At 51.7% G+C, this 13,029-nt stretch overlaps 1 protein-coding gene across 3 annotated transcripts in view; it reads left to right on the forward strand.

Moving 5' to 3' along the window:
* Window positions 1-5,503, forward strand: part of Il21r (interleukin 21 receptor) — a 30,246-nt gene extending 24,743 nt beyond the window's left edge. For all 3 annotated transcript variants that reach the window (XM_031388220.1, XM_031388219.1, XM_031388221.1), the window contains 5 exons: window positions 278-432; window positions 1,073-1,250; window positions 1,945-2,041; window positions 2,912-2,996; window positions 4,476-5,503. In XM_031388220.1, coding sequence (XP_031244080.1) covers window positions 278-432; window positions 1,073-1,250; window positions 1,945-2,041; window positions 2,912-2,996; window positions 4,476-5,198 — 1,238 coding nt within the window. In that variant the 3' untranslated portion in view covers window positions 5,199-5,503. The remainder of the gene's footprint in view (window positions 1-277; window positions 433-1,072; window positions 1,251-1,944; window positions 2,042-2,911; window positions 2,997-4,475) is intronic.
* Window positions 5,504-13,029: the final 7,526 nt, after the last annotated feature.

A 13,029-nucleotide genomic window follows, 5' to 3' on the forward strand; every position in this document is an offset into this window, starting at 1 on the left:
GGACTGGGCTGGGCTGGGCTGGGCTAGGCTGGGCTGGCCGGAGTCCTGACTTTGTCTTTAAGCCTGGGAATTGTTCTTTCGTTCCCCACTGTCCCCAATTCTGGGTCACTGTTTCAGTCACCTGCCTACAGTGACTAGATCTAGTTCAAGTGAACAGGGGCTGTAGCCAGGGAATGTTTTGTTCAAAGTCATCCAGTGGCCTTTGGGGACTGTCAGGAGGGACTCTGCTGCAGGAGGGATTCTAACTCTGTTTCGTCTTTCTGGGTCTTCCTCCAAGTCAAGCCAGCTCCCCCGTTGAATGTAACTGTGACCTTCTCAGGACGGTATGATATATCCTGGGACTCTGTTTATGAAGAACCTTCTAACTACGTGCTGAGGGGCAAGCTACAATATGAGCTGCAGTACTGGAACCTCAGAGACCTCTATGCTGTGGTGAGATGGCCCGGATTTCGGGTGGGAGCTACAGGGGTATCCAGGCAGGTTCCATCACAGTGGTGCAAGGAACAGGGCTTAGCATTCCCTACCAGCATGCAACCCTCTCCTTCCTTCTCCCTGGGCCAGGAAACTCCTCACTACATCTCTACCTGAATGATTTCCCTATAGTCCACCTCAGTTACAGTGGGTCAAGTTTGGGAGCATTCCACTTACTTTGAATGTGAAGGCTACTTAAGAGTTCACAGCTGGAAGTTTCCAGAATAGCCAACTGTCTAGACAGAGCTAGAATGGTCCTGGTTGAAGATTTCCATAAAAGGCACCATCTAGAATGTTCCCAGGGAGACATTTATAGCCATCCATTAACAAGATGGCGGTAACTAGGGATTTCTAAAAAGGTCCACCATTAAGAATGTCCTATGTCATCTTAGACACGTAGTGATATTTATGGTTGCTCCCAAGACATTGATGGTTGGTGGTCAGGTTATTGACACAAAGAGGGAGCTCTCTTCCTAGGCAGCTCTAGTCAGGGATGTACGCTCCCTGTGGGGCCTGCCTGATGTGACCCCAGTGGAAGAACTCTGTGTTCTACTGATGACCTGAGTGACTACAGAGGGTCCTGTTCCTTATGTCCTGACAGAGGCCCGTGACCAAGCTGATCTCAGTGGACTCAAGAAACATCTCTCTTCTCCCTGAAGAGTTCCACAAAGATTCTAGCTACCAGCTGCAGGTGCGGGCAGCACCACAGCCAGGTACTTCCTTCAGGGGGACCTGGAGTGAGTGGAGTGACCCCGTCATCTTTCAGACCCAGGCTGAGGGTAAGTGTGATGTTGGCAGGACACCCCACTCCTGGTACTAAATCTTGTCCTGCTGCTGCTTCGCAAGCCCTGAGATTCCCAGCATGGCTGGGAGGTTTGTGCTCAGTAATATACCCCCAGTTGCAACCACTCGTCATTGTGAGGGGGGCTGCTTCTTCTGATGGTGCATTTGACTCCTAACTCTGAAGGGAAAGCCATTGCCCCATTTTACAGAAGAGGAAACTAAGGGTTGGAGAGATGGAATTCCAGTCAAGGTCACACTTGACTGGAATAAGAATAAAATACCTGATTTAATCAATTTAATAGAGTAAAGGGTTATCTTAGCTTATGGCTTCAGAAGGTTTGGCTCATGATTGCAAAGCCCTGTTGCATTGTGGGGAGCTTACATCATGGTGGTCAGGACATAAAGATGAAGAAAGCACTGGGATGCCAATACCCCTTCAGTATGTCTCTAATGGCCTTACCTCCTCCCACTAGACCCTGACTCCTAAATGTCCCACTACCTTCCAGGAGCTTCCCAGGCTGGGACCTCTGAGCCTTTGGGGGAGGGGTCATTTCACACCCAAACTCCAAAGGCATGGATCAGAACCCAGCTTCCTTCCAGCCCTCTGCCCCACCCCACCATCTCCAGCACACCCACCCATGTACTTCTGGGAGACTTTTCTGTTGGACCCACAGTTTGCTCTCTGTGCAGAGCCCGAGGCAGGCTGGGACCCTCACATGCTGCTGCTCCTGGCTGTCTTGATCCTTGTCCTGGTTTTCATGGGTCTGAAGATCCACCCGCCTTGGAGGTGAGGCCAGGGGGTCAGGGAGGCAGAGAAGGGGTCAGCCTGGGTCACAGCCTCTCTCCAACCAAGACCTACTCTAGCCAGGGGACTTGGTGAGAGCACTGACACTAATGAATAGTGTGTGCTCCATGTGCTAGACACTGTGCAGAACTTCCGCCCCAGGCCCATGACTGCCCTGTGAGCTTGGTACGCTCCAGACATCCTAACTCTTCAAATGGGGAAAACTGAAGCACAGAGTGGTCAAGCTGTTTGCCCAAAGTCACACAACTATGAAGTGTTGAGGGTGTGGGGTAGAAACTTTGTGTTCTTTGTGGAGACTTCGGTTGTGACTTTGTCCAGGGAATGAACTTTGAGGCCAAGGAGGTAATCATGCATCCCCTCTTCAGCCCTCCATTTTAGCTAGAAGGTGGGCTGCTGCAATCTGCTTTACATACAGGGCCGCTGCTCTGCGTGCCATTGAGAGGGCTGTGGCAGGCTACTGTGTGCAGAGCCCTTTGATAAGTGACAGAGTGGCCCTCTGCACACACTGCTGATTGTCTTCCCATCCAATGAGATGCTCAAAGACTGGCACAGGGAATCTGTGGCAGTAACAGCTTATGGTGACAGCCTGGGCCTCTCTCAGTCCCAACCCATCATGGTGGATGAGGAGGAAGTTGAAGCCCCAGAGGACAGCGTGTACCCAGGCCACAATAGATGGCAGAGGCAGGAACTTGAGCATCTGCAGGAAGCTTGGGGGTGAGAGTGCTGTTGCTTCCGTTTTACTCCTGAGTGGCCAGGAAGGTGCCTGGCAGTAGAAACTGTTGCTTCTGTGAGAGAGAAGCCAGATCTCCTGCTTGCTGCTGCAGGAGCCTTGCCCACTCCCTTTCTTTGCAGGCTTTGGAAGAAGGTCTGGGCACCAGTGCCTACCCCTGAGAGTTTCTTCCAGCCCCTGTACAGGGAGCACAGCGGGAACTTCAAGGTGAGCTACCTTGGATGTACCCTCTGGATCGTTTGCCCTTTGGGGGAGCCCTACCAACCTTTACCCTAACCCCAAGACCACTCTGGGATCCCAGAGCACTCAGGTCCAACCTGACCTCAGTTTCCCTATTCTGCAAGGTGTGGGCTTGCTCTTAGACTTACAATCATGATGTATTTCCAGCTTAGAGTTGTAGTGAAGGTGAGAAAACTGAGTGGCTCTGGGGGCATGAGCTGAATGCCTGGGGTTTCCTAGGGTGACCTTGTTCTGTGATGGGGAGCAAAATCCTGCCTGGGAAGGACTTTACCTACCCCACAATGCATCCCAAGCACGGCTGCCGTTACTGTCATTTCAGAGTGTCTGCCAGCCCTGTTGCACAAACCCAATAGGGCAGGAGGCACTGAAGAGAGCATGTGGTTTCAGGATAGGGAGCCTAGAGCAGGCCATGGAGGTCAGTGCTGTAGAGCACCCAAGAAACACATACATACTGCTGTGCACCTGGTCCGCGGCCTGACTTCTTCAGTAGCTCCTGCTGTGGGCTTCCAGCAACCCTGGGCCTCTAGGAGAAGATCTAGGCTCAGAGTGGCCAGCAGACATTTCAGAGCAGGGGCACATATCCCTTCCTTACCCCTGAAGCTCAGCACTGCTGCCTGCTGTGTGCTGTTGCTGTTGATCTTGTATGATAAGCACTGTCAACAAACAAACATTACCTGACGTAATCCTCAAGACACTAGGTCCTTTCTGTAGATGTCCGAAGTGTCACAGAGAGGGCAAGGGTCTAGCTCAAGGCCACACAGCTAAGGAGTGACTCCAGGTCAGGGGTAGGGGTTCTGAGATTTTTTTTTTCTGAGGGGACATTTTTCAGAACTGAGGTGATCTCTGCTGATGCAATAGAGTCTCTCATCATAAGCAATATCCCAGTAGGGCCACTGTCTCCAGTCCAGCATCCCCAAAGGCCTTTCTGCGTGGCTTGTTACTAATTCATCCCAAATATAAACATTTATGGTACACCTACTGTGTGTGAGGAGTGAAGACACCATTGTGAGCAGGGCTCACTCCTGGCCAAGTGTTTACTCTAGTGTGGACACACAAGCAAAAGTAGAGATGTCAGGAAGTGTCAGGAGACAGATTAGAGGCTGGGCCACTTAGACCTCAGGACCTCCTTGCACATGTCCTCAAGACCTTAGGACTTAGGAAACTGGTCCTAGCACCCAGCTGTTCCTTGGCCGGGACACTGGTAACTAGCGTGGATATGAGACCAAGGGGATTATGTCAGTCCTTACTGAAGGTGGGAACATGGGCTATGAAAGAGGACAGTCGTATTGGGAATCCACTGGGCAGGGTTCACAGACAACATGGTCCTATCTGTCTCTCTCCCTGCCAGCTGTTTTCTTGTTCCTCTGCTTTCCTCACCTCTGGCTTGTCTCTGTGCTCCTGTGCCCACCTGTCCCCAGCCCATGACTGTGTGTTTCTTTCTCATAGAAATGGGTTAATACCCCTTTCACGGCCTCCAGTGTGGAGATGGTGCCACAGAGTCCTACAACAACATCAGTCTTACATCTGTCATTGTATCCAGCCAAGGGGAAGAAGTTCCTGGGGTTGCCCAGTCTGGAAGAGCAACTGGAGTGTGATGGAACACCTGAGCCTGGTCACTGTTGCACAATCCCCTTCACAGCTGGCCAAGGGGTCTCGGCCTACAGTGAGGAGAGAGACCGGCCGTATGGTCTGGTGTCCATTGACACAGTGACCGTGGGGGATGCAGAGGGCCTGTGTGTCTGGCCCTGTAGCTGTGAGGATGATGGCTATCCAGACGTGAACCTGGATGCTGACAGAGAGTCTGGCCCTAATGCAGAGGATCTGCTCTTGGTCACAGACCCTGCTTTTTTGCCTTGCTGCTGTGTCTCAGAGAGTGGCCTCAGGCAGGGAGGCTCCCCAGGCAGCCTATTGGACAGGTTACGGCTGCCATTTGCCAAGGAAGGGGACTGGACAGCAGACCCACCCTGGAGAACTGGGTCTCCAGGAGGGGGCTCTGAGAGTGAAGCAGGTTCACCCCCTGGTCTGGACATGGACACATTTGACAGCGGCTTTGCAGGTTCAGACTGTGGCAGCCCTGTGGAGACTGATGAAGGACCCCCTCGAAGCTATCTCCGCCAGTGGGTGGTCAGGACCCCTCCACCTGTGGAGAGTGGAACCCAGAGTAGCTAGCGTATAATAACCAGCTGTAATGAGAAGAGGCCAGAAGCCTGTGATCTTCTGGTAGGCCTCTGAGCCTGACAGTTACAGTGTGAATGTCCAGGGGTGTGTGTGTGTGTGTGTGTGTGTGTGTGTGTGTCTTGGGTGTGTGTTAGCACATCCATGTTGAGGTTTGGTGTGTTGCTATGTATTGTAATGCTAAATTCTGTACCTAAAGTTCTAGGCCTACGAGTGAATTCTCATGTTTACAAACTTTTGCTGTATAAACTTGTTCCTTAATTTAATACTATTGGTGAAATAAAATTGGCTACAACTAATTAGTGGAGGGATTAGAGGTAGGTGGGTTTTGAGTTACCTGTTTGGAGGGGGAGAAGAAGGAGAGAGGAGAGACCAAGAGGAGAAGGAAGGAAGGAGAGGAGAGAAGAAGCCACCATGAGGGGAGAGGAGCACTTGGCCAGGAGAAACAGCAAGTATCTGGGATACACTGCCGAGGAGGTGGCCAGGCCTGCAATTAGAAGAGTAGATTAGGCGTGACCCCAGTAATTGTCAAAACCAAATAAAATAACCATAGCCAAGTCTCATTTATTTGTAGGCTAGTCGGGGATAAGTTTAAAATCGTTGTACTACACATCCATCTGTGAGCAATGCCTGTGCTTGTCCAGTGTTCACTGTCATGCTTGTATGTGTGTGCCTGAGCTCACATGTGTATGCACGAGTGTAGGTGCCTCTTAGACAGGAGTGGTCACACTCAGGGTCAAGAGATTGGTCCAGATTGCTGCCCCTGGGGCACTGTCACCAAGCTCAACCCTACCATGGGCCATCTCCAGGATCTATGGAGTCCTGACTATCTTTTCTCACCTTGGAATGAGAAGATTTTGGGGGAACCTAGGCATGTAAGCGGTAAATAAACCCTAGCTCTGGCAGCTCCAGGCTATGCAGCTTGGAGAAGCCACTTCTGAACTCTGCTGATTTTGCTTGCCTGGACATTAGGAATGGCATGGGTGCTCTGATCAGCCCTATACAATCTACAGCCCCATTCAGCTTCCTGCTTTTTGTGGCTTCTAGGATCCAGGTGCATATTCTGGGGTGGAAGGATATAAAAGCAATCAGCCTATACCCACAGCTGGGTACCTGTGGGGCATCCTCCCACCAAGGGCACTCAGCAAGTTTCCAGGCTGTGATATACAGACTGCTCTCTCAGAAGCAGCCCCACCAACCAAATTGGGTTTTCTTTTGTTTGTTTGTTTGTTTTCTGGCTTCTGCTGCCCATTAAAAAGAAAATTCCTGGGAGGCAGTGTTGATGCACACCTCTAATCCTAGCATTTGGGAGGCAGAGTTATGTGGATCTCTGTGAGTGCAAGGCCAATCTGGTATACAGAATGAGTTCCAGGACAACCTGTGTCACCAAACAAACAAACATACATATATACAAGCAACAACAACAACAAAAAACAAAAAACACAAAAGCAAAAAAACCAAACCAAATCTAAACCACCAAAGAACAAAACAAAACAACAACAAAACAAAACAACAAACAACCAGAAGGAGGAGAAGGAAGAAAAGGAGGAAGAGGAGAAGGAGGAAGAGGAGGAAGGAGAGGAGGAAGAGGAAGAGGAGGAGGAAGACAAGGAGGAGTAGGAAGAGGAAAAGGAGGAGGAGAAGGAGGACAATTCTTTTAAGTACCCAGGTAATGTTTATCAGTTACAAGGCATGAGGAGAGAGTACAGAGCACAGCACCTACAGAACTCTCTGTATGACACCCACAGAGGGCAGGGGACCCAAAGGGGCCATCAAGAACAAGCTCTGGTTCTGTAGCCAGTATCTATTTTCCCCTTACCCCCAGTGCCATGTTTATCCTAGGGGTTTAGGGGAAGCTCCCTTGCATCCAGTGATTCTTTCAAGCATGATGTACACTGTGTGAGGGATGCTAAGGCATGCTGGGAGGTATTGGAGACCTCCTCCCTAGTCACCAGGATACTGTATGAGTGCAAGAGTGCCGGAATTGCTTAGACCTTGCTGTCTTTTTCTTCTCTCCCTCCTTCATTTCTGTTTCCCTCTTCCCTTCCTTTGTCCTTCTCTTCTCGAATAGTCTGTTCTCCCTGCAAGTGTGCACCTGAGATGTGGTGTGTTATTTGCAAAACCAGGCAGGGTTGAGGCACCAGAGAGCTTGACTCTGCTGTGGACCTGTGGGTAGCCTCCATAGTGGCTGGGACTCCAGGGTGCAGATTCTCCCCTCACTGGCCCAGGAAGAAAGGCTGTCTATCTGTCCAGTCTGCAGAGCTGGATTGGAAAGAAATTAGCAGCCGTCTGCTCACTTGCAAGGCAGGGTAGCTGGTGGAATCACCAAAGGAATGCATGTATGTCCTCCATATCTGACTCAGGGCTGGAAAGTTCTGGAACACTGGTAGTTTCGACAGTGAGACTGAGCCTAGGACTAGGGTGTGAGAGGTTCAGACCAGCAAAACCCCCAGCGTGCCTCCAGCCCCACCCGGCTGTACCCCAGACACTTAGACCAATGTGTGCTGTGGTTTTCATATAGTCTGGAAGCCACAGACTGCAGTTGCTCTTGGCAGCTCTCCAGGGAACCAGTTCGGCCCCTCAGCAGGGAGAGCTCTGACTGGGGTGTGGGCAGGAAGAGCATTCAGGACTGAGATCCTGGCCCTCACTCACCAGCTCCATTTTGAAGGGGCACCTCTCGTGAACAAACATGGATGCAAAGTTGAAGGCAAGAGCTGGGCTGTCTAGTAGTGGGTGAGAGGATGGCGGAAGGCTTGAGGGATCGGCAGCTGGATGGAGAGACAGAGATACTGCACAAGAGTGGCCGACCGGATGCAGGCTATGAAGCTACTTGGTCTATCTGCTCTCACTTTTACCCCCCAGCCCTACACACAATGGGTGCTTAGTAAAGTCTTAATAAAGCCTGATGGTAGCCTGTCTTATTTTCAGGATCTCAGGTTCCAGAATTAGATGACTGTAGACATAGTTGGTGAGGGGCGTCTTCTGGCTGGAAGGAGCCGGCCAGCTGCTGCTGGACACCCAGGGCACAAACGAGAGGAGAAAGTAGGTAGTGTTTGTCAGACACTGGGAAATGAATAGAACATGTGATGTGCCTCTCGGTTCCAGGGAGGGCCTACTGTAGCCACAGCCAACTGAGGGCAGTGGGTCCCTGTCACATAAGGCCAGTTAGAGCACTAGTAAGCTGCTCTGAGAGGAAGCAGGCTTCACAGCATACTTTGCAAGCACGCATGGCCAATGCTTGTCCAGGCTTTGCCCATGTTGGCTTTAAGGGAATGGGGCTATCCCTTGGGTAGGATGAGCTGGACCTGTCTGAGGCCTGTCACCAAAGCAACCAAAGAGGCCAACCTTGACTGCATCAAGGCGTTTGACACTTTGCTAGCTCTGGGAGACACCAGATTTCCCCCAACCTACCCATGCTGCTGTGCAGTCAAAGCAGACGTGTGACCTCATGGGCTTCGTGTTTTAGTTTTTCTCTGAAACCCAGGACCTCAAGGTGTGCTAGGGACTGAGCTATCACCCCTAGACTCTCTTTTACGTTTCCTGTTTTGAGTTAGGAACTAAGTTGCCCAGGTTAGTCTTGAAATCCTGGTCCTCCTGCTCCAGCTTCTAAATCCCCGGGGTCTGTTTCATCCTTTCCTCTGGGATTCCATGTAGAACTACGAGGAGGAACCATGCCTGGGGCTGCTGGGAGCCTAGGGGTGAGAGAACAGTTGGCCTGGGGTGAAGGCAACGCAGCAGGACTGAGGGGTAGAAATCTCAGAGCTTCTGGATCAAGCCTTGCCTGACGGAGTATAGTGGTCATTGTATGCAGCACCCCTCTAGACATGTGAACTTCCCAGTTCCATGGGGTCGGAAGAGATGCAAACAGAAGTAGACCTTTGTAACTTTCTGATGGAGAACACTCATCTGGGCTCATAGTGTTTCCCAGTCATCTTCCTGTGCTGCGGGCACTGGTGGTGACTGCTCCAGCCAGCTTTGGTTCTCTCTGCCCAAGCAAGGAGAGGACCGAGTTTTCTGCCCCTGTGCTGGTGTGAACTATGCTGGTATGAACAAAAGCCAGAAATGAACTCTTGGTCACTTGCTGTGGCAGAGGTGTGACTGTTACAAAGCATGCCTCACCCCATCCTGATCCAGTGGATACATCTCTGATTTGTAAGCTGTAAGCTGGTTTGAGGTGGATTCCTGTCGCTTATAGCAGAAGGTGCCCCAGTATTATCCTAAGAAGTCAAAATGATGACAACTCCCATCCCAAGGACCTCAGTGAGAGGAGAGGGCAGGGCAGGGGCACGGCTCACAGTACAGAGTTTGTGCGGCATTCAAAGTGGGGGATGGGGGTGTGGGGGTGGGGGGGGAGCAGGGGCACGGCTCACAGTACAGAGCTTGTGTGACATTCAAGGGGGGGTGGAGGTGTGGGTGTGTGTGGGGGGGAGCAGGGGCATGGCTCAGAGTACAGAGCTTGTGTGACATTCAAGGCTGGGGGGTGGAGGTGTAGGGATGGTGGGGAGCAGAGTTTCTGTCCTCACACTGAGCTACCTCTGACAGCAGGTGTTGGGGGCAGTGTACATGCGTGTGTGTGTGCGTGTGTGTGTATGTGTTCCTAGCACTCCTTCTCTGCCCTCCCAGAAAGACCTTGAAAGCATCAATCAGCTCTTCCAGGAACTCAGCAATGTGACCCCAATGTCTCTTGTGCATTCCCACCGTGATGGCGTCTGGGGTCTCCAGGGTCTCATGTAGGAAGGAGACAAATAAAAACCATCTCTCACCCTGGGAACAGAAGCCCCAGTGAGGTACTGCCTGCCCAAGGCCACTAAACGCTCTGTAGTTGTGCTCTTCTTGGCCTCTCCAGTGGATGGAAAGATCTCTCCCCTTGTGTCTGGGGACATGGCTGCCATCCAGCAGGCAGCATAGCTCACAGGGCTCATCCAGCCCCAGACACACCCACCACCAGAAGCAGGTAGAGGACTCCCAGGGAACCAGGGGCCAGCCAGTCAGTGAGCTGCTTTGCCTCTTTGTGGCTGCAGCTTTTTTGTACAGGTGAAACAAGAAGTAGAGACCCCTGATGACCAACGGGAGAGGGGACATGCCCTGACCAGAGCATGTGGGTCACAACCCCTCTGGGGATCACATATCAGATATACCCTGCATATCAGATATTCATACTACAATTTATAACAGTAGCAATATTACAGTTATAAAGTAGCAACAAAATCATTTTATGGCTGGAGGGGACTGGTCATCACATGAGGAGCTGTATTAAAAGGTCTCAGCATGGGCTGGCAAGATGGCTCAACGGATAAGAGCACCACAGACTGCTCTTCCAAAGGTCCTGAGTTCAAACCCCAGCAACCACATGGTGGCTCACAACCATCTGTACAGCTACAGTATACTTAATAGATAAATAAAATAAATCTTTAAAAAAAAAAAAAGGTCTCAGCATTAGGAAGGTTGAGACCCACTGGTTTAAAAGGTGTGAAGGACAGGGTCCAGTTTGCACATCGCCTCAGGGTAACTAACTTGATGGTAGGCCCTTATTCCCAGCTGCAGCACACACCTGCCTGGCTTTGCTCCCCAACCAATGGGGATCAACAAAACCCTCCTTGGAGTTTGGTACCATGTCTGTCCCTATTGGTGGGGCAGGGGGAGGGGACTGACGTTGCTGTGAAGAAGCCCAGATGGGGCGGGGCTCCCAACAGGTGCTCAGCTATGAGAAGTGAATGAAGGAGTGGCTGAGAGGAGAGCTGCCCTCACAGGACCGGCAAAGACACAGAGAAGGGGCAGAGGGCCAGGAAGCTTGTGGAGGAGGCCAGAACTACTTACCTCTGCAGCCTCAACCACGTGACAACCTGAGGGGTCTGGCCCCACTAATTTGGAAGCTTTTCTTTTCCAACTTGAGAGTCCTAGATAGGAACACTGCTAGTGCTCTTCAGTGAGCATGGAGCTGACTCCCCATTCCCTCACCTCAGGTGGTGTAGAGGAAGCTCTGAGGCAGGCAGCCTAGCCAGAAAGCCAGCACACTGGCACTACCACTAGCTTCCGACTTTGTAAGAGCTGTTGGTCCTCATGGTCCTCAGTTTCCTCATGCATGAAACAGGCACACAAGTCCTGTGTACTTCTCGGGGCTGCTGTGACATCACTCTGTAGGGTCCAGATGTTGTCTGATGTACAAGCAGGTGCTCACAGTAATAGCATTTTTACAGGAAGTCACCTGGGCCCAGGGAGGTCCCACAGCTTGCTGCTGCCCCCTGCTGCTGGGCAGGAGTGACAGCTTTCCTGCTCTCAGTCATCCAGACAATGGACACCTGTGAGATTTGTGAATGCTAAGCAGAGGACAAAGTGGCAGTTTAATTCAGCAAGGCCTGAACTCTAGCCTCGAGAGAAGGGGGACTACTTTTGAATATGGGGAGTGGGGTGAGACACACATGCACACACACATTCACACAGCTGGAGAACTGGTGCAGTCAGAGCCCAGGGAAAGGATGGAGAACACTGAGGTCAGAAGGTAAAGAGGCAATCCACACAGGTCACACACAGGCTGTTCTAGTCCTAGGTAGAACTAGCTGAAATGGAGAAGACTCTGACAGTTCTTTGAGCTGAGTGAGGCTTGGAGAGGGAAGGGGCTGAGCCCCCATAACAGGCTGGAGGGGGAAGACCCCGCAAGAAACTCACTTCGGGGCTGGGGCTAGGGGAGTGCAGAAGCCTGCTGAGCTTGCTCAGTGAGGGCAAGTGTTTAAGCTCGGGCTGTGCTGGAGGCTGGCTGCTGTCTTGAGTAGCTCTGTGTATCCCAGGGATATTATGGAGGGGAAAGCGAGCTGCACAATGGGCACCTTTCACATCGAATGGCACGAAGGCCTGTTTCCCAGCGTCTGCCCACATGTGTGTCAACACAAATGGCCTCCACGTGTCAGGTAGAGCCATGTCTTAAAAGAACCATTTGTGTGTTGTTTACCTAAAGAAAGAAGAGGAGCAGACTGTGGGTAGGCATGGGACTGAGTGCACAGCCGAGGACATGCTGTTCTGTGTAGTGTGACAGGTCCCGGGGGCCCAGCGCCACCTCCCACAATCCTTGGTAAGGGGCAGAACTGATGACCCAAGGTGAGACAGAGCACTGCTCCAGGGATCGGGATGCACAGCAGCCCAGGACTGCCTCTCTGTGGAGTCTTTATTACCATTTCTTCTAAAGACGGAGTTCTCAGCAGCCCAGCAGCATCTGGTTTCTAACTGGAGGCCTCCCTCCTCCCTCCTGCCTCCTGTCTTTCCCAGGGACGCTCTAGAGTTCTCTTGACCCACCAGCATGCCGTGGTTTCCGGGAGACCTTTGTGGAGTTTGGGTGGCTAGTTGGTGGGTGGTCAGGCAGATGGGTGAAGGGCTGAGTGGACGACAGACAAAAGCTCAGGTGGGAGAACAGATATACTGAGGACTGGTGGCTGTAAGACGGGAGGGGGCTTTGGGAACGACGAATGTCCACATAAGCCTTGGATCTGCTTTGGCTGTACCCTGTGTCCCCACATTCCCTCAACCAAATGGTCCATGTATTAGGAAGCTTGGGGAAGAGGGGTATTGCTGAGTCCTGTGTCCATGTTTGGTTCTTTTAGGACTCCCATCTCAGCTGAGCAAAGGAGGCTCTGAGACCTAATACAGAACTGGGCTGCTGGCTTCCAGCCTCCTGTGCAGTAAGGAGGTGCTTACTCATAAGCACCGCCTTCACTGCCCAACTACTCCCCAGAACATTACCAAGGATTTACACTGTTAACATTCTCACACTGTTGTAGTTTGGCCATGCTGGGCACCCTGTCTTGGGTCGTCTTCACCCCTTTTCATAGGGTGT

This window comes from Mastomys coucha, unplaced genomic scaffold, assembly GCF_008632895.1.
Source record: "Mastomys coucha isolate ucsf_1 unplaced genomic scaffold, UCSF_Mcou_1 pScaffold21, whole genome shotgun sequence".
Taxonomy (NCBI): Eukaryota; Metazoa; Chordata; class Mammalia; order Rodentia; family Muridae; genus Mastomys; species Mastomys coucha.